This window comes from Rhincodon typus, chromosome 28 (assembly GCF_021869965.1).
Source record: "Rhincodon typus isolate 14 chromosome 28, sRhiTyp1.1, whole genome shotgun sequence".
NCBI lineage: Eukaryota > Metazoa > Chordata > Chondrichthyes > Orectolobiformes > Rhincodontidae > Rhincodon > Rhincodon typus.
In genome coordinates, this window is record NC_063359.1 from 37,446,200 (window position 1) to 37,473,125 (window position 26,926).

Sequence of the window (26,926 nt, forward strand, 5' to 3'; positions counted from 1 at the left end):
GATGCTGGAGTCTGAGATAACAAGGTGTGGAGCTGGAGGAACACAGCCGGCCAGGCAGCATCAGAGGAGCAGGAAAGTTGATGTTTTGGGTCAGGACCCTTCTTTCTGAAGAAAGGTCCCGACCCGTAACGTCAGCTTTCCTGCTCCTCTGATGCTGCCTGGCCTGCTGTGTTCCTCCAGCTCCACACTGTGTGATCTCAGACTCCAGCATCTGCAGTTCTTACTATCTCTGAGGAATATGTTCAAGCTTTTATAAATGATCCAGCAACTTGGGAACCCTACAGTTCCCTACTGTTTCTGTCATGGTAATGCCTCGGCCAATCAGAATTGCTTGCCAGCCAATGAAATCCTTATATCCCGTACTATAAATTGTTGTGATTGTTTGAAATTTGGCATTCTTGTGTTTTGTCCTGATTAGTGCAAGATGAAAAGCTTTGTCAACGCATCTGTCTTTTCAGCAAGATTAATAAGTTAAAGTTGCTAGATATAATACAAATTGACTCTCTAACAGTAGGTTTTTAATACCGATTAATCTTTCAATGCAAATATTGCAAGTATATTAGAAGATTTTAAACTTTCTTTATATTACCGCAGTAACCACTTGTATTTAAAACACAGCCATGACATAAGAAAATGTTCTAAGATGCTTCAAGGAGCAGGGCAAAGTAAAATTAGGCAGCGGGATATCATGGCAAGCAGTCAGAAACACAGAAACATAGAAGATAGGAGCAGGAGGCCATTCGGCCCTTCGAGCCTTCTCCACCATTCTTTACAATCATGGCTGATTGTCCAACTTAAGAGCCTAATCCTGCTTTCTCCCCATAACCTTTGATCCCATTCGCCCCAAGTGCTATATCTAGCTGTTTCTTGAATACCTTCAATGCTTTGGCATCAAATACTTCCTGTGGTAATAAATTCCACAGGTTCACAACTCTTTGGGTGAAGAAATATCTCCTTATCTCTGTCCAAAATGGTCCAACCTGAATCCTCAGACGGTGACCCCTGATTCTCGACACACCGACCATCGGGAATACCCTCCCTGCATCTACCCTGTCCAGATCTGTTAGAATTTTGTCAGTCTCTATGAGATTTCCCCTCATTCGTCTGAACTCCAGCGAAAACAATCCCAACCCAGTCAATCTCTCCTCATATGTAATAGAGGCAGATGTTTAATGGTGTCTTAAAGAAAGATGGAAGTAGACATGGAGGAGAGAGTTTTAGGGAGAGAATTGCAGAGGTTCAGGAGACCAGAGTTAGATGAGCACAAATCTCTCAGAGGATTGTAGGACTAGTTAGGTAAAGTGAGCCGGGAGGAATTTATTCTCTCAGAGGCATGTGAGTCTTTGGAAATCCTTGCCACAGAGAGCAGGAGGGACAGAGTCCTTCTGTACATTTAAGGATGAGATAGATAGATTCTTGATCGGTCGCTGAGTCAAGGGAAAGGGCAGGAGAGTGGATGTGAGGAATGTTGGATCAGCCAGATCTAGGCCTGAACAGCCTAGTTCTATTCCTTTTTATTGTAGTCCTGTGGTAGTAGTTGGTGTTGTTAGCCCACACTGAGAACTCGGTAGCTGTCGGTCTTGTGGAAATTTTTAAAGTCAATGTTTTAATATATGACACAGCAAACATATATAGCATGATTTATACAGATATTAATTGTGCAATATGGAAGCTACAAATGTATTCAGTAGATAAAGTGTGTTTAATTTCCTCTAAAACAGAATGAAAAATGCATTGGGCTATTTGAAAAACTTACAAGAAAATGCAAATGTAACATATCCAAAATTTGGAAGAAAGAATAGCAAATCCATGTCCCAAATTGGATATTTCGCCATGGGTTTGATTCTTTTCTAATAGTGGTAGAAAGCATATGCATCCGAAAGCAAATTGTACATCAGCAATGGACCAATCGATATATACTGCAATTGCTACTCGTAACTAAGAATGGACTCACTGTGTTGGAATACAACATCAAATTGTCTTTTCTTGGATGTAATAGTGCCACCATTCATGTAGACTTAAAATGGTGAAGTACTTTTGATGTACACCGCAGCTAAAAGTAAGCACTACTTCCTCCGCAAATATCCACATTACTGACCGCTCTGAATAAACATACCACAGCTAGTTGTGTGGAGGTGTTTTTCTTATTTTTTTACAGTCAAGTGTCATGTATAAATAGAAGCTTGTGGCCATGTCAGAAAGCCTCCAAATCACACTCTTTAAGAAATTCACAGAGTTTCTGCTCCAATCATATCAATAAAACTATCCATGTGAGTGGAAACTAATTCCATATTTTGTACTCATGGAAGGGACTTTACTCCCCTCCCATTAAGGCTTAATAAACTTTCTTAATGAGCTGTGCAGAAATCATGAGAACAGAGAGACAAAAAGCTTCTCAGATGCTTGATGTGTGGGATATAGTTTCAGCAAACTTCATAGAATGGTGTGTCACAAAAACACAAAATGCTGGAAAATGTTCAGCAGGTCTGGCAGCATTTACGAAGACAGAGAGAGAGAGAGACAGACAGAGTTAATGTTTCAGATCAATTGCGCTTCATCAGAACTGATCATCCTACAACATTAACTCGCTCAGTGCCAGAGAACAGAGAAACGTTCTGATGAAGTGCCTGAAACATTAACTCTGTCTCTCTCTCCACAGCCCTGCTGAGCATTTCGAGCATTTTCTTTTTACTTTAATTTTGGATTTCCAGCATTCACAGATCTCTGCTTGTCTGAAATCACTAATAATGGTCTGCCCTATTGGAGTGTAACTCCAAAAAACTTTAGTGAATGAATGACTCATCATCTTCTCCCATTTTACCTTTCCCTTCCCACTTTATTCATTCACGGGATGAGGGCATCGCTGGCCAGGCAGCATTTATTACCTATCCCCTAATTACCCAGAGGGCAGTTAAGAGTCAGCCACATTGCTGTGGGTCTGGAGTCACATGTAGGCCAGACCAGATAAGGATGGCAGTTTCCTTCCCTAAAAGGCATTAGTGAACCAAATAGGTTTTTCCTGGCAGTTGATTCATGGCCATCATTAAACTCTTAATTCCAGATATTTATATTGGATTCAAATTCCACCATCTGCTGTGGCAGGATTTGAACCCGGGTCCCCAGAGCATTACCTGGGTCTCTGTCCAGCGATAATACCACTAGGCCATCACCTCCCCACTGCAGGTGGTCACAGCACTGGTTAATCACCCTTCAGCAGTTGCTTCCAGTTAGCCAGCCATTCCTCTTCCAATCCAGTTCTATTTGAATCTTTAATGTCTGGCTCGAGGCCTTTCTCTTCTCCTCCTTTCTGGAGACCCATCTCCATCTCTCACCGCACCATATCACCACCTCTCTCCCACCGTTCTCTCTCTCTCTCAGTGCCCGTACAATTTCACTCTCTTCTGGGCTGCTGTCTTCAATGTTCCCACAATCTTCCTCATTATTTCACATATCCGTCTTACCATCCATGCCCCATTGGTGACCAGTTATTGTTCCTTCTTTCTTGATGTTGCCCAGGTTTTTTCACTACATGCTGAGCCTGGCTTGTAGATAATTACATTCAGTTTCACCAATATATTTCTATCACACAATAGCCCCGCAGTTGCTCCAGCCAGAGCTAATTCATTGATTAATTTCCATTTCCTTGCTTCGGTGTTCTGTCACCACTGACCCAAGTACTAGAAACTGCTCACTTTCTCCAAGTCTTCATCTTTGTATCTTCACTCTTATCCTTTTCTCTAGGTTCAAAGATGAATAGGGTCTATTGTATAAAACTGGTCTTCTTACCTCTGGCTTCTGGTGTGTTGTTCCACTTCACTAGATAGCCCACCATGTTCTCATCATCCCACCGCATATGTCACTAACATCTGCAAGCACTGTACAATGAGGTGCTGTTGGGGTTGAGCTTCAGTGAGCATCAGACACTGTCTATTCAACAGGAGGTCCACCTGATTAAAAACAGTTTAACCCTGTTTCTCTACATTTCTGAATATCGGGGACTGAAGAGATCAAGGTTGGGACTCCTGAGATGAGTGTCACACTTTCTGACTCCCCAAAAGATGTCCACAATCCACTAAACCACAAGCCAAGAGTTGTGATGGTATCTTCCCCACTTGCCTGAATGAGTGCAAAAAGCTGGACACCATCCAGAACAAAAGAGACCATCCCTCTCTCTCAACTGCCAACTACAAGGATGCACTGCAGAAGCAAAGACAGCACCTTCCACACCCACAACATCTACCACCAACAAGGACAAGGGCAGCAGATGCAGGGGAAAACCAACACTTTGCAGGTTCCCTTCCAAGCCACATACCACCTTGACTGGGAACCCAGATCCATTGTTCATTCGGTGTCGTTGGGTCAGCACTGGGGAGCTCTCTCCCTCATAGCACTGTGGGTGCAACCACACCTCAAGTAATTCAAGACGACAGCTAATCCTCATCTTCTCCAGGGTATTTAGGGACACTAGGAGAGGCCATGAGGAAATTTAATTTTTTTTTTGTATTTCACGTATGTTGTAATATATTCAGGAAGCTGTCATTTTCTGTGTGTAATGTAATGGGTACATGTTTACAAACCTGTCTGTCTGTTTCTCTAGGGGCTGATTGGAAACCATGGAGAACCAGGATTGAAAGGTGATAAGGTGATCTGAATACCTCTTTATTGCACTGTGATGTGATGTTCAAACTTCCTTCCAGCACTTGAGTTTAATATTCCCTTATTGCACTGTGATATAATGCTAAAGTTTGCATTGCACTGCTTCTAATATTGTCTGGCTCAATATTCATTTCCTGCACTGAATTTTTCTTATCCTTCCTTATAGCAGAGTATATTGCACTCCGTTAAAAATAGCTCATCCCACCACTTTGGCTAATATTAATTCTTTCTCAAGCATGTAGGTTAATCCATCATCACTATCTGTTGTTAATTATATGTTAATTATTCTGCTCAGAAACACAGGGCTATTTTTAATAAAGTGCTGAGGGGACATACAAAGAGACACAGCTAGGTTACTGGTCGGTGGTTGCCGAGCAGCCACACTGATGCCACGTTTTGTGAATAAACCTGTTATTGGGGAAAGAATTAGTGTCTGGTTTCATTAGGAACTTGGCACAGGATAGGCCATTCGACCCATCGAACCTGTTCCACCATATAGTACGATCCTGGCTGATTAAAAGCTCTAAAGCCTTTTACCCACACTATACCCATGATCTTCATCCTTCACTGACTGGTTTTGAACGGGAACTGTGATTTAACATTAATATTTTGAAGCACTCAATGAAAAGGAACAACCCCTCTGTGGTGTTATGCGGTTTTAATATTTGGCAGCATGAATTAACTCTCCGTAATACCCATGATTAAAGTTTCCATCCATTCTTATTGTTCCTGTTTGTGTTCCTCTCATCACAGAACACTCCTGTCCCAGACAAGCAATTTACTGATCCCACTCTTTTCTCTCATCCATAGAAGGGTGGGTGGGTGTGTGAGTGTGTGTGTGAGAGTTTGTGTGAGTGTGTGTTTGTGTGTGTGTTTGTGTGTGGGACAGTGTGAGTGTGTGTGTGTGGGAGAGTGTGTGTGTGAGTGTGTGTGTGTGGGAGAGTGAGTGTGTGTGTGTGGGAGAGTGAGTGTGTGTGTGGGTGAGCGTGTGTGTGAGTGAATGTGTGTTTGAGTGAGAGAGTTCGTGTGTGTGTGTGTGTGTGTGGGAGAGAGTGTATGTGTGTGTGTGGGAAAGTGTGTGTGTGTGGGAGAGTGAGTGTGTGTGTGTGTGGGTGAGCGTGTGTGTGAGTGAGTGTGTTTGAGTGAGAGAGTTCGTGTGTGTGTGTGTGTGTGGGAGAGAGTGTATGTGTGTGTGTGGGAAAGTGTGTGTGTGTGGGGGAGTGTGTGTGTGTGTGGGAGAGTGTGTGTTTGGGTGAGCGTGTGTGTGAGTGAGTGTGTGTTTGAGTGAGAGAATTCGTGTGTGTGTGTGTGTGTGTGTGGGAGAGTGTGTGTGTGTGGGTGAGTGTGTGTGTGGGTGAGTGTGTGTGTGGGTGAGCATGTGTGTGTGGGTGAGTGTGCGTTTGAGTGAGAGAGTTTGTGTGTGTGTGTGTGGGAGAGTGTGTGTGTGTGTGTGTGGGTGAGTCTGTGTGTGTGTGTGTGTGAGAATGAGAGTTTGTGTGTGTGTGAGAATGAGAGTTTGTGTGCATGTGTGAGTGTGTGAGTGTGCATGTGTGAGTGTTTGTGTCTGTGAGTGTGTGTGTGAGTGAGTGAGTGTGCATGTGTGAATGAATGTGTGTGAGAGAGAGAATAGAAGGATTATTGCATAGAGAGCCATACACTATCTTATTGGGACATTGCCTGGTTACAAGAGGTGGGTGAGTCTGTATAATAGATGATGGGACCATGCCACCAACACTGGCCTATGACCCACCAGCTGGTCTGTATGGATGCATTTTGTTGCAGTGGGAACGTATTGATTCATGGTTGTGTTACAGCTATTTGTAAAGGAGGTTTACAGGGTGGGGGTGATTCGGATGGTGCATGACCCCACCCTCTACCTTACCCCACTTTTTAAATACCCTCACTGCAGCCTGCCACTGGGCCAGGGGAGCCTCCGCCTGTGCCGCCACTGGCCTGCATGATTTGTCCCAGCACCCCGTAACTCCACACCGAGTGGTGATTCCAAGTGAAGTTAATCATTCTCAAACAGTCTTTTCCCTTTCTCCATTCGGTAAAGTACTCAACCCCTGCTCACCTCTGGCCACTTCTGGGAGCTCAGTCTGTAGGAAATAAGGAGAAAGTCACAAGCTGCTTCTTTGTGGCACAGCATGTTCGACCGTCAATAAATTGTGCCAACCTTGAAGCTGTTGGGTATCTGCTATTTGGCACTGAGGCCTAGCCTGATTCTATACACAGTTTGCACATACATTCTGTTATATCACTGAGTAAGCAAAACTAATCTCGCTTTATCCTAACAATTGTTCCTCGCCACACTTATTCCATTTCTTGCTTCTTTAATGTGACTGTTTATTGTGCTTTATACAATATTCCTTTTCCAAGGTAAGCATGTGTCTCTGAATTAATATCTTCTTGGGTAAAGGAATGAGTGCTGCTATTTTGATTTAATAAATCAATGTTGCATTAGTTACCATGAAACTGTACATAAAAATCACCACATTTTCTGTTACATCATTGCAGCACAATGAAAGATGCTATTAGGGCTGCATAACTCAAGATTCTGCAAACAGTACAGCTGTTCGGAAAATACTCCTCACATGTTATTCTGATAATAATTTGCTGTCTTCCACCGTAAACATGTCTTTTATAAATACATTGTGTTCCGCAAGCATCTTGTTTCTTTGCAAAATGCAGCATAACTCTCATAGCAATCCTGTAGGCAAAGAAACATTAATGAGTGAGCAGAATATTATATAAAGATTCTGCACAGTATTTGTTTTGGTTAATATGTGTTCTTAGCTTGGCTAAAAATATTTAAACCCTTGCACTTTCACGATTATATCATTTCTCAGCTTGAGGTTATAAATTATTATTGGTTATAAGGTATCATTCTTATTGATTTCATTCTTATATCCTTGTGTTTTGCAAGATTTATCAGCTTATATTTAGCAAAAATTTTGTGTTTCTATTTAAAGCTAAGATTAATTTGGAATTAGCAACTTTGTTTAATGAATATCAAATTGACAGATTTATGAGCCAAACCAAATCAGCTACTGGTGTGATTTGAACCAACAACCCCAGACTCTTGGTCAGGGTCATATTGGATTATAAGGCTAGTGTCATTACAACTGTACCATCATTTCTCCCCATGCAGGATCATGCAGAACACAAGCTAATGGAAATCAGCCTTTTCTTCCTTTCCTTTTCACTTTCTTCTTCCCTGCACCATCCTTCAGGAATTTGGACACAAAACACAATGCAGCTTGATGCATAGGAGCACACAAACATAATTAGAAGCAGGAGGAAACAATTCACCCCCTTGAACCTATTCCATGATTCTCTAAGCTCATGGCTGATCGGTTTTCCTTCAATTTCCAGCCTATCCCAACCATCTTCCAACTCCTTGCTTGTCAAGAATCTATCAACCTCTGCCTCAAAAATGTTTAAAGCCTCTGCTACCAGCGGGAGAGAGTTCCAAAGACTCACAATCCTTTTTGAGACACCATTTCTCCCCTCATTTCCATCTTAAATGGATGCCCACTTCATTTCAGGAAAGGATTCCTGAGTTCTCGATTCTTCCATGAGAAGAAACATTCTTTTCCACCTGCACCCTACCCCTGGACTCCTTAAGGTCTTGTAGGTTTCAATCAAGCCAGCCCTTATTCTTGTAAACAAGCCTATATAAGTTCTGTGCAAAATGTGTATTTTCTTTGACCTAATCTAGAACACTGGTTGTTTGAGAACTGAGAGTGTATAATTATAGTTCAAGTGTCTAATGTTTCCTGGAAATCATTCACAGAAACTGCCCCGTTTCCACCAAAGATCTCCCTGTTTCTACAGTCGAATACTAACACACAGGCCAAATTTTGTGCACGCCAAGTGTAGTGAAAGATGACAAATTCCTGACAGGTGATTTGCTGTGGAGTGTCATTCTGTCTGGATGTCTCACGTGACCACTCCTGAACTTTGGAGAATTGTCCAGCTGTCCCCGTTCCCACCACCCAGTCAGTGTTGCCAGTTCACTCAGTCACTTGTGTCCTGCTGTGGCAGGGTTTATGGGAAGCTGAGAGAACTGTAGGTGAAACAGACATAAAGAATAAAATGTAAAGTAATTGCGTAGAGTCCAAGACTGGAGGAGGGTCATACAGTCACAGAGATGTACAGCATGGAAACAGACCCTTCAGTCCAACTCATCCACACCGACCAGATATCCTAAACTGATCTACTCCCATTTGCCAGCATTTGGCCCATATCCCTCTAAACCCTTCCTCTTCATATACCCATCCAGATGCCTTTTAAATGCTGTAATTGTACCAGCCTTCACCACTTCCTCTGGCAGCTCGTTCCATACACGCACCACCCTCTGCGTGAAAAAGTTGCCCCTTAGGTTCCTTTTAAATCTTTCCCCTCTCACCTTAAACCTATGCCCCTCTAGTTTTGCACTCCCCTACCCTCGGGAAAAGACCTTGGCCAATCACCCTGTCCGTGTCCCTCATGACTCTATAGGGCTTTGATGGGAAGGGTATAATATGGAGGTTGGATGAGATTGTGTAAATGAGGGCACAGGAGGTACTGTACAAACACATGCTGATTATGAGAAGATGGTTCCCTGCTGTAGTGATGTTTTGATCAAAATGCAATCCCACATTTGCTATATTTAAGGTAATGTTTGACCTGACACTCAAAAAAAGACCCTGCAACATTTACCAACCTGTGACCTGAACCCAACCATGTTTAAGGGTGATAATTGATTGGGGCTTTACTTGTCTTCATTGCCAGCTTGTGAATCAGGCTACTTTACTTTCTCAGTACACCACTCCCCTCCCAAAAAAAAACCCCAGCACCCTCAACCTCAAGTCCGTCTCTGAGGGCCTGAGAAAATTCAGCCCAAACTTGCTTAAAAAAAGATATAATTTGGGCGATTGAAGATTTTCTTGTCGAGGATCTATTCTTCCTGAAGTTTTCAAGAAAGGATTGAAAGAAGACCATTAACAACATAAGTAGAAGACAAACGAGCCACTCACTTTCATCTCAAGTTCCATTCAGATTCATCAGCTTTCTTTAGCTTTCAACATGAACATGTGGTGGATAATTAAGTAGGAATTTAATGCTTCGTGCCCTTTCCCTCGTCCATCCCTGAGCTACAATTACATGCTTCAAATGCACTAGTTTCCCAATTGGATTTATGGATTGCGTGTGGAGAAAATGTGAGGGGAAGTTGTGTTTGGCTTAGCGTTGCCTAGTGATATTATCGCTAGAGACCCAGCTAGTATCCTGGGCAACCCAGGTTCAAATCCCACCATGGCAGATGGCAAAGGTTCAATTCAAAAGAAAATCTGGAATTAAGACTTTAGTGATGACCATGAATCTATTGTCAAATGTCAGGAAAAACCCATCTGGTTCACTAATGCCCTTTAGGGAAGGAAGCTGCCATCCTTACCTGGTGTGGCCTCCAAGTGACTCCAGGCCCACAGCCATGTGGTTGGCTCTTAACTGCCCTCTGGGCAATTAGGGATGGGCAATAAGCGCTGGGCCTAGCCAGAGATGCCCACATCCCATGAACAATTGAAAAAGCCAGGATGACTTCCATTCTATAAGTTAATTGATGTGGTAAGATCCGTTCCAGGATTTTCCCAGTTACCATCTGAAGGACTTATGGATTAAGAAACTGAAAAGAGACTGCATGAGGGAAATATCAAACAAACTACCACACATTTATTAACAATAATTGCCACTTAAAATAACCCAAGACAGTTGTAAGGTAAAACTTCCTTTTGGATTGCCTTGCATGTTGCAGGTAAGGTTAAAATATGTTTGATTGCATCCTTGTATGGTTTTTATCAGTAAGAAATGTTGAACTTTTACCGGTTGATACTGATCAGGTTAAAGTGATGAGAAGGTATTCCAAACTTTTCATCCCAGACTTGAATATTTCACCGGCCAAGATCAGTGACTGCAGAGCCATTTTTTAATGCAGAACTCGTATGTTTCTGAAAATGGGCACATTTCACCTTGCCTTAACCAGAAAACTCACAAGAATACCAATGTTAAGGTATTTCAAAAAGATAACAGATTATAATATCATGTATTATTGATTATGAACACGACCAATCAGAATCCACGTGCCAACCAATCAGCACTCCCCTCTTATGCAGCTTAAATGTTGAGTTTCCCCTTGAATCTGTATTCTTGCAAAATGTCCTGACAAGCACAAGGCAAGAAGCTCTGACAAAATCTGTCTATTTTCAGCAACACACGTTGAAAACTGTTTTACTGACTGCGTTGTTGGTTCTTAATGACTTAATTTCTGCACAATGCTACAATGGTGTAAAAGATTGCAAGGCAATATTTTGATTTTGGTGGAAGCACATAGCCTTAGTGTGGCATTACAACACTTTAATGCTTTGGAGTTTTGCTTCATCGATAGTGATTAGGCAGTGCCCCAAAGACTGTCCTGTTATTTTGTGCCCATGTTTAGCAGCAATGCAGTAACCTTGATATTTTAACCGTGGGTCTGCAGCCACTGAACAGTACTGTAATGCTATGCTGTTATTCTCCATATAGAGTTGTGAGGCTGTATGCTTATCTGAGACCGATGTGATGGCATAATATGGTACTATTGGTTTGTACAGTGTGCTTAGAATTGCAAGTCAATGGTCTATTTGGGCTATCTTGTCCATTGCGTTGAAATTGATGAGACAATGTTACAGATCTGTGTGCTGTTCTGCGGTGTGTTTAAAGAATGAGGCAATGCTCTAACACTATACTGTCTTGCACTGTGAGTTTAGGGTGATGAGGGCATTCCAGGAATACCAGGAGAACCGGGTTTCCCTGGCGATAAGGTAAGTTTCTTAATAGTCCAAGTGTGAACTTTTAAAAATTCGACCTACTTATTTTCCAGTTTTTAACCTGGTATTTAAATGAAAATATTGATTTCTGCTGAAGCCTCCTGGTGGGTTTTAATGTCATCTCCTTCTTGACTAGTCCCTACTTCTCATTTTTAAGCCCTGTCACATGCAAACAAGCACAGTTGCAATTTTCTTGTTATTTTTAGTAATATTTAATTGAAGATGCAGGAAAGGGAAGCAGAAGCAAATGATTTTTTCACACTTTTACAGCCACTTAAGTTTCTGAATTTTTTTCCTTTAATACTTAGTTGTGATCTTGACAGATGTTGTCACAGAGATGTACAGCACAGAAACAAACCCTTCGGTCCAACTCGTCCGTGCTGACCAGATATCCTAAATTAATCTAGTCCCATTTGCCAGCATTTGGCCCATATCCCTCTAAACCCTTCCTATTCATATCCCCATCCTGATACCTTTTAAATGCTGTAATTGTACCAGCCTCCACCACTTCCTCTGGCAGCTCGTTCCATACACACCCTCTGTGTGAAAAAGTTGCGCCCTAGGTCTCTTTCAAATCTTGCCCCTCTCACCTTAAACCTAAGCTCTCTAGTTTTGGACTCCCCCACCCTGGGGAAAAGACATTTGCTATTTACCCTATCCATGCCCCACCTGATTTTATAAACCTGTCTAACCCCTCAGCCTCCGACACTCCAGGGAAAATAGCCCCAGCCTATTCAGCCTCTCCCTATAACTCAAACCCTCCAGCCCTGGAGTATATTCTGTTTCTGCATTCCATCAGTGTTAGATCTTTTGAAACTGAATCACTGGACAACAAATTACATTCAGTCTATTCCCAAACTGGGGACAGCATGGTGGCTCAGTGGTTAACGCTGCTGCCTGATAGGGACCCAGGTTCAATTCCTCCCTCAGGCAACAGTCTGTATGGAGTTTGCACATTCTCCCCATTTTGTGTGAGGTTTCCTTCCATAGCCCAACAATGTGCAGGTTAGGTATATTGGCCATGCTAAATTGTCCATAGTGTCCAGGGATGTGTAGGTCAGGTGGATTAGCCATGGGAAATGCAGGGATGGGGTAGGGGTGGCTGGGTGGTTCTAGAATGCTCTTCAGAGAGTCTACATGAACTTGTTGGGTCAGATGGCCTGTTTCCATGCTGTAGGGGTTCTATGAAAACATTTAACTTTTGTTAAAAGCTTTTAAATCAACATGAAAATGGAGCAAACTGTACTGTTGAGAAATGGTGAGGTTCCCTCCTGATGCATTATTGCAATAACCTGAGAAAGGCAGGGTACGTTTACAATAGCTAGCTGACATCACGACATGTGATACTCCAATATGAAAAATCTCCAACATATTCTCAGTCAGTTCAGTTTATTCATCAGTTATGTATACAATATAATGGTCACATAAGTATGCATAGAACCGAAAGTATACATTAGTCTAAGATGTCCTATCAGTGTACATAGTTAGTGTTATTAATAAATATCAAGACATCTGTCTAACAAGAACCCAGTCTTGGTGGTATGTGTTACAAGGGCTAACATGTAGGGTAACGTGCAGGCAATTATCACAGTGACAGTGGTGTTTTACCCGAAGAAAACCAGATCATATCAACCCCATCAATAGAAAGTTGCTGCTCATACCTCAGAAGCTATGAACAATCAAGGAAAGGCCTTCATGAAGAGAAAAAAGGAGAAGAGGAACGTTGGCATGAAGGAGGCCAGTTTGCACTCTGAGCCTGCCCAGTACAAGCATGGGCATAATCAGTTAGCTCAGTTGGCTGGATGGTTGGGGGTTTGTGACGTTAGTAGGTTGCACACCCTCTGCAATCACCATGAAGGTTCTGCCTTCACAACCTTTTCCCTTCACCTGAGGCATGGTAACCCTGTAATTAAACTCAACACCAGCAGGCCTCTCTCTAATGAGAGAGCAGCCCTCAGGGACTAGTTTAACTTTACCTTTTGTCAGTTTATGCTGCGTACATGTGCATTTTGTCCATATCTCTTAATGCCTACAACTTTAATCCTTTATTCTTTGCTTTACAATTAACAATCAATTGAGCACCAATTCATTTATTCTGAAAAATTATTCCAAGTTTCCACTACACTTTGCGTTTCCTAACTTCACTCTCGAAGTGTCTGACTCAAATGTTTAGCCTATGCCCCTTTGTCTGAGACTCCTCAATTCACAGAACCCATTCCACTTGACATTTTGAAAACTTCAGTCAGATCACTCCTTAACCATCTAAATTCCAGGCGAAATTGTGTCATGTCCCTTTGTAATTTAACCCTTGGGGTCCAGGTATCAATCTGATACATACATGCCTTTAACGTGCAGTAAGATTAGTGCACCTCAAAGAGCCGCTGACTGCAGTATCTTAGCCAATCGTTAAAGCCCGAGCCACCAACGATTTGAAATAGGCAAGGTAACTTACACGAGAAATTTGCGTTTGATGGGGTAGATTTTGACTTTGCACCGCAGTCTGAAGTTATTGAAAGGGGATCGTCAGGACGTTTTATGCCCTGAATAGATTGCCAAATTGTCATGGCCTGTCTTGTACAGGCTATACCTCCATCAGCCAGCAGCTTTGGGCCAGGCCTTTGTCAGAGAAGAGAAACTGATAGAGCGGGGACGGGGGAATCAGTCACAATTTACGACACAGCCCCCTGAGCTCCTGGCCCGTGACAGCCCCCGATAGTGAGACCGATGCCCAGCTTGTTCCCTGTTGCTGCTGAGAAACGACAACTTCAAGGAGGCTGTTTGGAAATAAGCAGCACCTCCAGTGGTTTTCTGTGAAAGACAGGGAGCAGGGGATCTAAGTAACCAGGGTGGCTCAGTGGTTAGCACTGCTGCCTCACAGCACCAGGGACCCGCGTTCGATTCTACCCTCGGGCAACTGTCTGTGTGGAGTTTGCATATTCTCCCTGTGTCTGTGTGGGTTTCCCTCTGGGTGCTCCGGTTTCCTCCCACAGTCCAAAGATGTGCAGCTTAGGAGAATTGACCAGGCTAAATTGTCCCATAGTGTTTGGGTTAGAAGTGGGAATGGGAATGGGTCTGGGTGGGATGCTCTTCAGAGGGGTGATGTGCACTTATTGGGCTGAATGGCCTGTTCCCACTCTGTAGGGATTCTGTGATTACTGCAGTTCTGGAAGTGTTGGAGAAACTCAGCAGGTTTCTGTAGAGAGAGAGGAACCAGAGTTAAGGTTAATATGACTCTTGCTGAGAACATACTGCAATATATTCTGTGTAGGTTGCACACACAGCAGCCCCCACAGGGAGGATTTGGAGTTCAGTGGCTGAAAGTTCACAAGCATCTAGATGAGTCATATATAGTTGTATCCTGGCTTGGGCTTTTTAGTTTGTGGAAAGAGTTTGAGGGAATCAGGAGATGAGTCACTCATTGTGGAATTTTTCTTCTTCATTCAGGGGACGTGGGTGTCCCTGGCTAGGTCAGCATTTATTGCCCATCCCTAATTGCCCAGAGAGAAACCATATTGCTGTGGGACTGGAGTCACATGTACGTATCTCCTCCCCTTAGTATCCTCTCTTCAGCTGTTGTGGCCACAAGGCTGATTAGATTTATTGTCATGTACCGAAATATAGTGAAAAGTATTGTTTTGTGTGCTATGCGCAAAGAGCCACCACTTTCCGACGCCATATTGGATTTCTGTTTAAATTTGATTTTGATTTTAATTTTATTGTACCGAAATACGGTGAAAAGCTTTGTTTATGAGCAGTACAGGCAGATCACAGCAAGCAAAGGATATACAGATCAAAAAAACGTAGAGGCATACAGGTTACATTGCAGGTTACATTATTTGAGGGTAGAGTCCGTTCAACAGTCTGATAATGCCAGAAAGAAGCTGTTCCTGAACCTGCTGGTGCATGTGTCCTGGGTCTGTAAGTCCAGTATTGCCAGTATTCAGGCCTGGATGACCATCTCGAGACCTGTAATTCGACTCTGTCCATTTGATGTTTGGCGAATGGTTCAGTTCTCACTCACCTACTCAGACGTGATCACCTTGGCTCTCCTTCCTGCTGTTGGACATTGGCCAAGGGCCTTGGTCCCAGGCTCTCAGTCCATCTGCTGTTGCTGATCCTGCCGTGTCTGAGCAAGAGCCAGCCATGGGCCTGGGCCCAGGAGTCACTGAACCTGTGGACAGTGTTGGAAAGAAAAACTGGCTCTGAACCCACTTCAGTTTCTGCACGATGGCAAATTGCAAGAGGACAGAAAACCTGGTACAACTCGCAGTCAATAAAAAATGATCTATAAGCCCATAGAGGCAGAAATAGGCCATTCAGCCCATCAAGTCTTCTCCGCCATTCAGTGTGCTCCATTTTCCTGCCTTTTCCCTATAACCCTTGATTCCCTAACGGATTAAAAATCCACCTGTCTAGGCACCCTCTTGTTTAAGATGGTCATTATCTGAGTCTTAAGTGACACAAACTTCACTTACCACCTGGAGCTAACACGGCAGGTTCCTTTACCACAGCAGCTGGCAATGTATGGTAATGCAGCTCGAGATAGTTTGGATGATAACACACAAACTGATTCATAGGTTTCACGGGCAGTAATTTTGACCTAAATCAACGACCAGTTGTTACGGAAACAATTTTTAGATCTTTCACCTGTAAAAGTGGGCGATAAAATGCTCTGGTTTGAGATGGGTGGATTACCAGATTTCCATCATGCATCCAGCTACAACTACTCATTTATGCATCATTGATTCACAAAGCAAGCATCAAGAACCAAAAAAAAAAGATTCACCCTTTTGAATTAAAATATCACTAATGGAGTGGTTCTCGTGAGTAGCTGCCAATGCAGGCTGGTGTTTCGGTTGTGAAATCTGGAATTAAAAGTCTAACGATGACCATGAATCCATTGCTGATTGTTGGGGAAAAACCCATCTGGTTCTCTGATGTCCTTCAGGGAAGGAAACTGCCATCCTTACCTGGTCTGGCCTACATGTGACTCCAGACCCACAGCAATGTGGTTTCTCTCTGGGCAATTAGGGATGGGCAATGAATGCTGAACCAGCCAGCGATGCCCTCATCCTGTGAATGAATTAAAAAAAACATCTCCAGTGTGTGGTCCAGGAGTAAAATGTGCTATCAATACCCTGTAGAAATGCGAACCACGACGGGCCCAGCTCGTACTCCGATCTGAGATAACAAGGTGTGGAGCTGGATGAACACAGCAGGCCAAGCAGCATCAGAGGAGCAGGAAAGCTGACGTTTCGGGCCTAGACCCTTCTACACCTTGTTATCTCAGATTCTCCAGCATCTGCAGTTCCTACTATCTCTCGCAGTCCAATCTGCCAGTTTTTCAAAGCTTGCAAAGTAGGATGTGTTACAGGAATCATCCGCCTGGCACGGGGTGGGGGAGCTAAGTCCTGTCGGGGGGGGGGGCTAAGTCCTACTGGGGGGGCGAAGTCCTGTCATGGGGCTGGGGGGCTAAGTCCTGTATTGGTGAAAACAGGCCTTAAAGCTTTAGTAAGCAAGTTTAAATGTTCTAAGAGTACGGGGTAAGCCATTCAGGGCTGAGATGAGGAACAGTTTCTTCACTCAGAGAGTCACGACCCTGTGGAATTCTCGGCAGTTTGTTGGATATATTCTAGAGGGAGCTGGACATGGCCCTTGCTGCTACAGGGATATGGAGAGAAAGCAGGAATGGGACACTGAGATTGCGTGATCGACCATGATCATATTGAATGATGGCACGGCTCGATGGGTTGAATGGCCTGCTCCTGCACCTATTTGCTATAATTCTGTGCTCTGACGTACCTAGCCAAGAGTTCATTGGTATGTGGGAGGATGGTGATGTGGTAGCAGTGTTATTGGACGAGTAATCCAGAGGATCAGGGTAATGTTATGGGGGACACAGGTTCAAACCCCACTTTGGTGGCTGGTAGTATTTAAATGCCCAGAATGAAATCTGAAATGAAATATAACCTGGCCATCAGTGATGACCACACTAACTATCATTGATTGTTGTAATAAACAATTTGCTAATGTCCTTTGGGCAAAGAAATCTGCCATCCTTACCTGGTCTGGCCTACATGTGACTCCAGACCCACAGCAATGTGGTTGACTACCCTCCGAAATGGCTGAGCAAGCTGCTCAGTTCAGGGCCAGTTTGGGATGGAGCAACAAATACTGACCTAGGCAGCAATGCCCGCATCCCCTAAAAATGTTTGTTTTAAATTCAGTCCAAGCTTATGAAATGTAGATGGGACAGAAAGGAATAACAAAAACAGAAGTTGCTGGAAAAGCTCAGCAGGTCTGGCAGCATCTGTGAAGAAAAGAAATCAGAGCTAACGTTTCAGGTCTGGTGATCCTTCCTTTTTGTTCCTGACTGAAAGGAATAAGCCTGAGACATTGATGCAGGACTTGGCCCTCATAGGGTAGGTGATGGCCTAGTGGTATTATTGCTGGACTGTTAATGGAGAGACCCAGGTCATATCGTGGGTACCTGAGTTCGAATCCTGCCACAGGAGGTAGCGGAATTTGAATTCAATGAACATCTGGAATTATGATGTGGAGGTACTGGATTAGACAAGGTCTAGAAATGGCATGACTATAACCTTGTGTCATGTGATTTCTGACATCACCTGGAATTAAGAATCTAATGATGACCATGAAACTATTGTCAATTATCAGGGAAAACCCATCTGGTTCACTAATGCCCTTTAGGGAAGGAAGCTGCCATCCTTACCTGGTCTGGCCTACATGTGACTCCAGACCTGCAAGAATATGGTAGGCTTTTAAATGCCCCCTGGGCAATTAGGGATGGGCAATAAATGCTGCTGAGCCAGCAACACCCTCGACCTATGAATGAATTTTTTAAAAAAGCTGCTGAAAGTCAGCCCAACCCTGTCAATCAATGAGGAATTTTTAATAAGAACCGAAAGAACTGCGGATGCTGTAAATCAGGAACAAAAACAGAAGTTGCTGGAAAAGCTCAGCAAGTCTGGCAGCATCTGTGAGGGAAAAAACAGAGTTAATGTTTCGGGTCCGGTGACCCTTCCTCATTCCAATGAGGAATTCTTTCCTTGGTCCTATGTGATTGTGCAGGAAATATGAAAGCACTCTTTGGACCTAACTGATCCTGGGCGGGGTGGGAGGTGGGGAGTGGAGATTATACTGTCATGAGGGTCTCTTTTGCTGAGAAAGTGCCACTGTTTTTTTTCTTATTCCTGAATGTACTTGCTACGGAAATTTTGTTGGGTGGTTTAATTTCAAGCTCTTCCTTTTCTCAAAGAAGGAAATGCAGACTACATTATACAGCAAGAAGCTGGCAATAAGTTCAGTTACACGAGAGATTGATGTTAAAATGATACAGGAGTCCACAATTTACAAATTGCAAATGAATTACTTAACAAGGTCCCACATGCTCATACTTACAAACAGCAATTTCATATTATACTCTATTGTGTTCCGAACTGCGTCCAAATCGATTTACTAGTGTAGTCAAGAAGAGAACCTGTTTGCAACCTGGGGACTGTCTTTACAAGGCTTGCTTTGCCAACATAAAGCTAGTATTACAAGGCAAAAATCAACAGGAGTCAATTCAATTTGATTTGATTTATTATTGTCACATGTACCGAGATACAGTGAAAAGTATTGTATTGCGTGCCAACCAGACAAATCATAGCCTACATAAGCACATCAGAGTAATAGAACAGAATGCAGAATGTAGTGTTACAGCTACAGAAAAGGTGAGGAGAAAGATCAGCTCTAATACATGAGAGGTCCATTCGTAAGTCTGATAACAGCGGGGAAGAAGCTGTTCTTGATTCTTTTGAAAAATCAGAATATTCCTGAGGGCGGCGGGGGAGAAGAAATACCAAAGGCATTCACAACACATTTTAATTTCAGTGCTGTGAGAAATCTTACGCAGCTAAAGACTAAAAGATTATGGAGGACATCCACTTTGAAGTTGCCATATGCATCCCTGTTCTGGGCAACCCCACCATAGGAATTTAAAATGAGCCCCTAAACATGAAAAAAAAAACAGATGTTAAATATATTTTCAGACCTGGGCCATTTGTTAATGGAATGAACTACTCCTGAAATTTTTGCAGAACTGCAGGAAGATATAATTGATGCTTTCTGTGTTAATGAGTTGAAAGTATGCTAGTTGTAGCTGGAACTCTGGTCCCTGAACCTTTAAACCGTATTATTTTACAAAATCCAGGATATTTTTAGTTTGGTTTAAAGGGAGATGCAGTTGGACTGAGCGCCAGCTATTAATGTGTTTCAGCTCTGTCACTTGATTAAATGTGACCCCATCACCTAAAGTCTGCTTTGTCTTTTATCTGGCAATGGACCCAACTCACAATGTCTTTTCAAAGAGCCCAGGCAGATGTACCCAGAGAAGCTCAAACCATGTCTTTGAAATATGCCATGGAGATGTTAGTCTTTGCACAGACTGGTCTGCAGGACACAAACTTGAATCAGTTCTGGCGTGGTTGAAGCATCATTTGAAAACAGAATGGTTCAATTAATTCCCTAGCTATAGACTCAAAGCAAATAAATGTCACTCGCTCCTCCTCATTCCCTTGTGAGTGTGTTGCCACATTGATGGGCATCCCCTCAAGCAAATTTGGGAGGTAATGGCCTCATGGTATTATTGCTGGACTGTTAATCCAGGCACCCAGGGGATGTTCTAGGGCCCTGAGTTCAAATCCCGCCACAGCAGATGGTGGAATTTGAATTCAATAAAAATCTGGAATTTGGAGTCTAATGATGACCATGAATCCATTGTCAGGAAAAAAATTCCATCTGGCTCACTAATGTCATAGAATCCCTACAGTGTGAAAACAGGCCATTTGGCCCAACAAGTCCACACTGACCCTCAGAGCATCATACCCAGGCCTATTCCCCTATAACCCACCTAATGTACACATCCCTGAACATTGTGGGCAATTTAGCATGGCTAATCCACCCTAACCTGCACATCTTTGGACTGCGGGAGGATACTGGAGCACCTGGAGGAAACCGATGCAGACACGGGGAGAATGTGCAAACTCCACACAGACAGTTGCCTGAGGGTGGAATTGAACCTGGGTCCCTGGTGCTGTGAGGCAGCAGTGTTAACCACTGAGCCACTGTACCACCCCTTTAAGGGAGGAAACTGCCATCCTTACCTGGTCTAGCCTACATGTGACTCCAAACCCACAGCAATGTGAATGATTGGCCTGGCCGCTGATGCCTACATCTTGTGAATGATTTTTTTTTTAAAGAATGTAATCATGTCAGGAATACTGTGCGCAGTTTGGTCTCCTTTCTCTCGGATTTAGATCCAGTTCCTAGGGTTAAAACGATCGAGGGGTTTGGGGAGAAAGCGGGGGCAGGAGAACGGAGTTCACTGATTAGCCATGAACATATTGGATAGCAGAGGGCTGAATGACCTACTGCTACTTTCTATGTTAATTGCATTAGAAGTCCAACCAGCAATAAAAAAATCACCCCCTTCCCACCCACTGCCAAATATCTCTCCAATCCTCACTCCTTGGTTCTGTGAATGAAGCAGGTTTACTAATATCAGTATACCTGCTGTTCTAGTTCCTTTTTAAAGGCATCACTGAAGCAGATTTTTTACTATGTTATCCTGCTCCTTCCTTCACTACTGGAGGTGTCAGCTAGCCCAGTTGGCTAGGGTGTGGTATAGTGTAAAGCCAACAGATATGGATTCCACGCCTGTCCTGACTCTAGTCCCTGTCTTCCCATCTCATCATACTCCCTGCTTGTGGAGAGCTTACCCTTAAGTTACACATAACCAATTGTCTATCGATTAGGGCACTCTGTGGAGTATGGCTCCATGTCAAACCAACTCTGGATAAAACATTGTTTCGAGTCTTCGTTCTTGTTTGAGGAATGTGTTTGTGTTTTATTTCTGCCTAGTTCTGTATCACTTTCCAAGTATAATTCTTTGAATCAAATTCCTTCCTGGTTGCAAATTGCAGCCACACTAGATTTCATGTCTGTCTTTTGAAAGTTGGGTTTTGTGAATGTAACGAGCATTGTCCAGAGTGCTATGATTGATAGCGTAAGTAATTAAAGGTAATTGTATCACTTTGCATTAGCAAATCTGCTGTCTTGGCTTAAACTGCTGTTGTGTCATCACAGGGTAACCCAGGGATCCAGGGAATGCCTGGAACAAGGGGGAAACCTGGCATCGTTGTAAGTATCTCAACATTTCTCATTACTACAATACTTCCTCAGAAGGGAAAACCAGTAGAAATAAAACACGGGTGGGGTAACATTTGGGAATGAGCAGCTCGTATCTTGAACTCCATCCTGCAGCGTCCAAGGTGGATTGGACCAGCCTGTCTCATTTTTCAGTTTCACTGGGTTTTCTTTCTTTCTCCTTACAGGCGTATCTTTTAAAAATAGCACAGGTAGAATTCCAACACTGTGGAAGCAGGGCATTCAGCTTATCAAGTAACACCAATATTCCAAAGAGTATCCCACCCAGAACCACCCCCATCCCTGCATTTCCCATGGCTAACCCACCTAGCCTGCACACCCCTGGATGCTATGGGGTAATTTAGCATGGCCAATCTTCCTAGCCTACACATCTTTGGACTGTGGAAGGAAACCCACACAGGCTCAGGGAAAATGTGCAAATTCCACACAGACAGTGATCCACAGGTGGGATTGAACCCTGGTCCCTAGCACTCTGAGGCAGCAGCGCTAACTACTGTGCCACCCACAGCTATGTGCATTTGTTTGCTGGGTAGAAGACATTTTATATTTTTCAAGTTCAGAAATTCCTAACTGTGTGTAAAATGTCTGTGACTGATTTATAAATACTCTCCAATTGCAGCAAACCTGAGTTGAATGCATAACGTTGTTGCAGTGTATTCCTGTCTGCGTCACTCATAGGCATCTCCCAACTCAGCCATTGTTTCCTCCCTCTCTCTTGATTTGATAGAAGTGCTTACAGTTGTTAGGAATTTAGACAGAGTAAAGAGATGCGGGTGATTGGCTAAACAAACAAAACGCCAGGAAAGTCCTTCCGCAATGTGAGGGGTTGGGATTCGGAGTGCACTGTTGGAGTGTGTGGTGGTTATAGGTTCCGTTGCAGGGAAATGGGTAAATGCTCAAAGGAGAAAGAAAATCTCAGGAATATGGGGAAAGAGCTGGGGACTGGGACCGTAGATAGATAGATTTATTTGTCACATGTACTGAGTATAGGAATACATAAGTGTACAAAGCGAAAAGTGCACAGAGTCATCACTCCCTTGCACCCACTTGGTTACAAAAACCAAAATTAAAAGATTTAACAGAGCCAAAAGGTAAGCCAGAACAGACTTGATTGGCTGAATGGCCTCCTCTGTCGCATTATTCCAAAACTCAATTTCTGTTTTATGTTCTAATGGACCATTTATTCTGAATAGAAAATTGTCTCAACATAGTTCTTATGTTTGTAAATTATGAGAACTGCACCATATATTGCACTTGGGTTAGGGTTGGAGGTTTTGTGGTATTTGGAATGATCACTAAGTGTAATATTGTAGACAGATTCCTAAAGAATGTGCTTGATTTCACTAGGAACCTAATTTATGTGCCTGCCCGTTCCTAGCTATGTTTTGACGTGTGATTTTGATCAAACCTATAAAATACACACCTATGTTATTTACTTAGCGTGAGTATGTGCAATTAACCTGGGGTCCTTTTACAGACTATAGTCCAGAACAATATTCTGTTTCATTCACAAATTGGAAGCAACATTAGGGTTAGGCCATGTTTTTCCTCCAGCTTGCTTTATCCTTCTATAAGATCGTGGCTGATCAGTTTGTGACCAAAATTCCACTTTCCTGCCTGTGGTTGGTTTAGCTCAGTTGGCTGGATGGCTGGTTCATAAAGCAGTATGATGCTAATCATATGGGTTCAATTCCTGTTGCTGGCTGGGTTTACCCTAAAGGTCTCTCCCCTGGCCTGAGGTATGGTGGCCGTCAGGTTAAGTCACTACCAGATGTCTGTCTGATGAGAGAGTAGCCTTGTGGTCTGGTAAGATTATGGTGACACATACCCACTTCCCTGTCTACCCTCAGTAACCATTGACCCCTTTTCTGGTTGAGACAGTATCTACCCCTGTCTTAAAAGTATTCAATAATTCCATCTCCACTGCTCTCAAGGTCATGTGGTTACCATAAAGGACTCTCCTTCTCAACCTTACCACTTGCCCAAGGCATGCTGACCCTCAGATAAGAACTGTGGATGCTGTAAATCAGGAACAAAAACAGAAGTTGCTGGAAAAGCTCAGCAGGTCTGGCAGCATCTGTGAAGGATAAAACAGAGTTAACGTTTCGGGTCCGGTGACCCTTCTAACCCAGGGTCACCGGACCTGAAACGTTAACTCTAATTTCCTCTTCACAGATGCTGCCAGACCTGCTGAGCTTTCAGCAACTTCTGTTTTTGTGATCCTCAGATAAAACTCACCACCAGTCCTCTCCCTCTCTCTCTCTCAGAGAGATTAGCCCTGTGCTAACTTTACTTTTTATTAGTGACCTGCATATGGAGACAAAGGGAGTTGTTAGGGTAAAATTTCAAAGTTTGCAGATGACATAAAACTTGGAAATGCAGTAAACTGTGATGATTAGAGACTTGACAAGAACCATAGACAGACCAGTGAAATGGGCAGGCATGTGATTCATGAAATCTGATGCAGAGTTGTGTGAAGTGATGCATTCTAAGAATAAAAGGTACACTGTTTGGTACAGTTTTAAACACTTTTCAGTGAGATAGGCCTGAGGGCTTGCATACACAACCTTTGAAGGGTTAGGGTTAAGTTGATAAAGCGTACAGCTGACACAAAAACAGAAACTATTGGAAAATCTCAGCAGGTCTGTGGAGAGAAATCAGAGATAACGCTTTGGGTACGGTGACCCCTCTTCAGAACAGAAAGCATAAGGCTGCTTGGCTTTATAAATAAAGGCATCGAGTGGGAAATGCTTCACATTTATAAATGATTGTTGTTATATTTTTAGGGCAAAATTGGTGAAAAAGGTCCAGTTGGAATACCAGGACCTCCTGGTCTTGAGGTAAGTCTGAGATTGTTTCATTGAGATTTCAACTGAATGTGAAACAGAAACCAAATTATCTTCAGTTTGGTCTTTCTGATGTTCTGTTCAAAGTGCCTTTTTTGTACAAATTGCATTTCATTTTGTAGCTTCTAAAGTATGAATGTCAAGCCTACAATATTAAACAGTGTGAAATAATTGTCATGCGGCATGTAAAATAAAATAGCAATTTTTTGAAATTGTCCTGAAATGCTCACATTTAAAACAAACACAGGGAGAGTGCTGAAGAAATTCGACAAGGTCTGGTAGGACCTGTGGAGAGAGAAATGGTTGATATTTTCAGTCGGATAAGACTCTTCTTCAGAAAAAATCACACTGGACTTGAAACGTTTCTCTCTCCATAGATGCTGCCAGACCTGCTGAGTTTCTTTAGCTTCCTCTGTTTGTTTCACATTTCCAGCATCTACAGTATTTTGCTTTTACCGTTATCCATAGCTAAGGTCATCTCTGATAATATTTCTGGAGACATAATCCTGAGCTCCAGACTAATGCTCAGGGGAGCATGGGTTCAAATTAGATGGTAAAATTTGAACTCAGTAAAAAAGCTAAACTAATAATGACCGGAAATGTTGCGAAAAAAAACCGGCTGGTTTACTAATGTCCTTTATCAAGGGAAATCTGCCTTCCCTAAAGGACACTACCCAGCGAGTGCTGAGCCTGTGGAATTCTCTGCCACAGAAAATGGTTGAAGCCAAAACATTGAATGTTTTCAAGACAGAGTTAGGTATAGTTCTTAGGGCTATAAGGGTCAAACAGTATGAGGGAGAAAGTGGGAACAGGGGACTGGGCTGGGTATCGGCCGTGATCATATTGAATGGCAGAGCAGGCTCAAAGAGCCGAATGGCCATCTGCACTCTATGTTTTTATTAATGAAACCAGGTTTTTATTTGTGTGTGTGACAATTATACTTGCCATTAACTTTTAATTGCAGATTTTTTTTAAAAAAGAATTGAATTCAAATTTTAACCATCTGCCATGGCGGGATTAAACCCATTTCAAACCTGGTTTGTAGTCACCAAGCTACTCAGCTCAGCTTCTGATCAAATGATGACCTTGCAGCATGTTAGTGCCAGGCATGTCAGTATTGTTAGTGAGAGCTGGTTCTCTCTTTCTTCCTCAAGTTAGTCTGGTTTGACAGTCTAGCTTGGTGCTGCAAGGTATTACTCGCTGGAGCCTGGAGTTTATCCAATTTCTTCCATCTCGGGGCACAACACTCGGTGTGCGCATTCATTTTCTCCTGGTCACAGATTGCTGTGGTGCAGTGGAGCTCCTTCAGCCCATTGAGCCTGTACTAGCTCTTCACACCAGCATCATTACCTAGTGCCAATCTCCTACCTTTTTCCCCTTTAACCTTGCGCACAATTTCCACCCAAATGATCATCCACTCAGGAATTTCTCAGTTGAACCTACTCGCCTCCCCCCCAACAACATTTCCAGACAGTGCATTCTACTCCCTAACTACTTGCTGCATGGGAGTTATTTCTCACATCACCCTTGCTTTGTTTGCACATCGCGGTAAAGATCAGAACTCGTGGAGGTGAAAGGTGGGGAGAATTGAAATGAAAGAGAATTTCAGTTGAAATAATAGTGAGAAATTAAGGATGTATATATAACCTGGAATTGTCAGACAGGTATATAAGGAGATGGTGAATGGTTTGCAGTGTGTTCTCAGACAGCGACTGCCCCTCCTGGACTGTGTCCATCTGTTGAAATGGTATAAACGTGAAACATAGGAAAAAAAACAGAAATTGCTGGAAAAGCTCAGCAGGTCTGGCAGCATCTGTGAAGGTAAAAAACAGAGTTAATGTTTTGGGTCCGGTGACCCTTCCTCAAAATGTGAAACATAGTCTAAATGCCCCATTTTCCTGCATTAAATCCGTTAAAATGTTAATTCATGGCAAGATTAAATGGGTTGAATAGATTTTGGGAATGGAAGGAGACCTTTCAGTTTGTTTGACCGTTCAGTAAGATCACAGTGGATCTGTATGTCAGCACCATTTACCTGTCTTTGTTTCAAGTGCCTGGTCATCCTTCCTGGTCTAAACTCTACCCATCATGGCTTTCACAAGTTTCTGTTGATGAGACACACCCAGAAGATGCTGGAGAAACTCAGGAGGTCTGGCAGCATCTGTGGAGAGAGAGAGGGAGAGTTGATGTTTCGAGTCCAGTGACTCTCCTTCAAGTAACCAACAATCCATCACATCAGCACTTCAAATAATGGAGAGCTCACCTTCTCTGTGTTTGTTTCAGATTCCCAGCATCTACAGTATTTTGCTAAGATTCAGTTGCCAGAGCAATCATGGCACCCCCCCCCCC

General features: G+C 43.0%; 1 protein-coding gene across 1 annotated transcript in view; it reads left to right on the forward strand.

Annotated features, from left to right (window-relative positions):
* LOC109937100 (collagen alpha-1(XXVII) chain B-like) overlaps nucleotides 1-26,926 on the forward strand; it is a 298,313-nt gene that overhangs the window by 225,279 nt on the left and 46,108 nt on the right. The window contains exons 14-17 of the mRNA XM_048613403.1: nucleotides 4,598-4,642; nucleotides 11,442-11,495; nucleotides 21,651-21,704; nucleotides 24,518-24,571. Coding sequence (XP_048469360.1) covers nucleotides 4,598-4,642; nucleotides 11,442-11,495; nucleotides 21,651-21,704; nucleotides 24,518-24,571 — 207 coding nt within the window. The remainder of the gene's footprint in view (nucleotides 1-4,597; nucleotides 4,643-11,441; nucleotides 11,496-21,650; nucleotides 21,705-24,517; nucleotides 24,572-26,926) is intronic.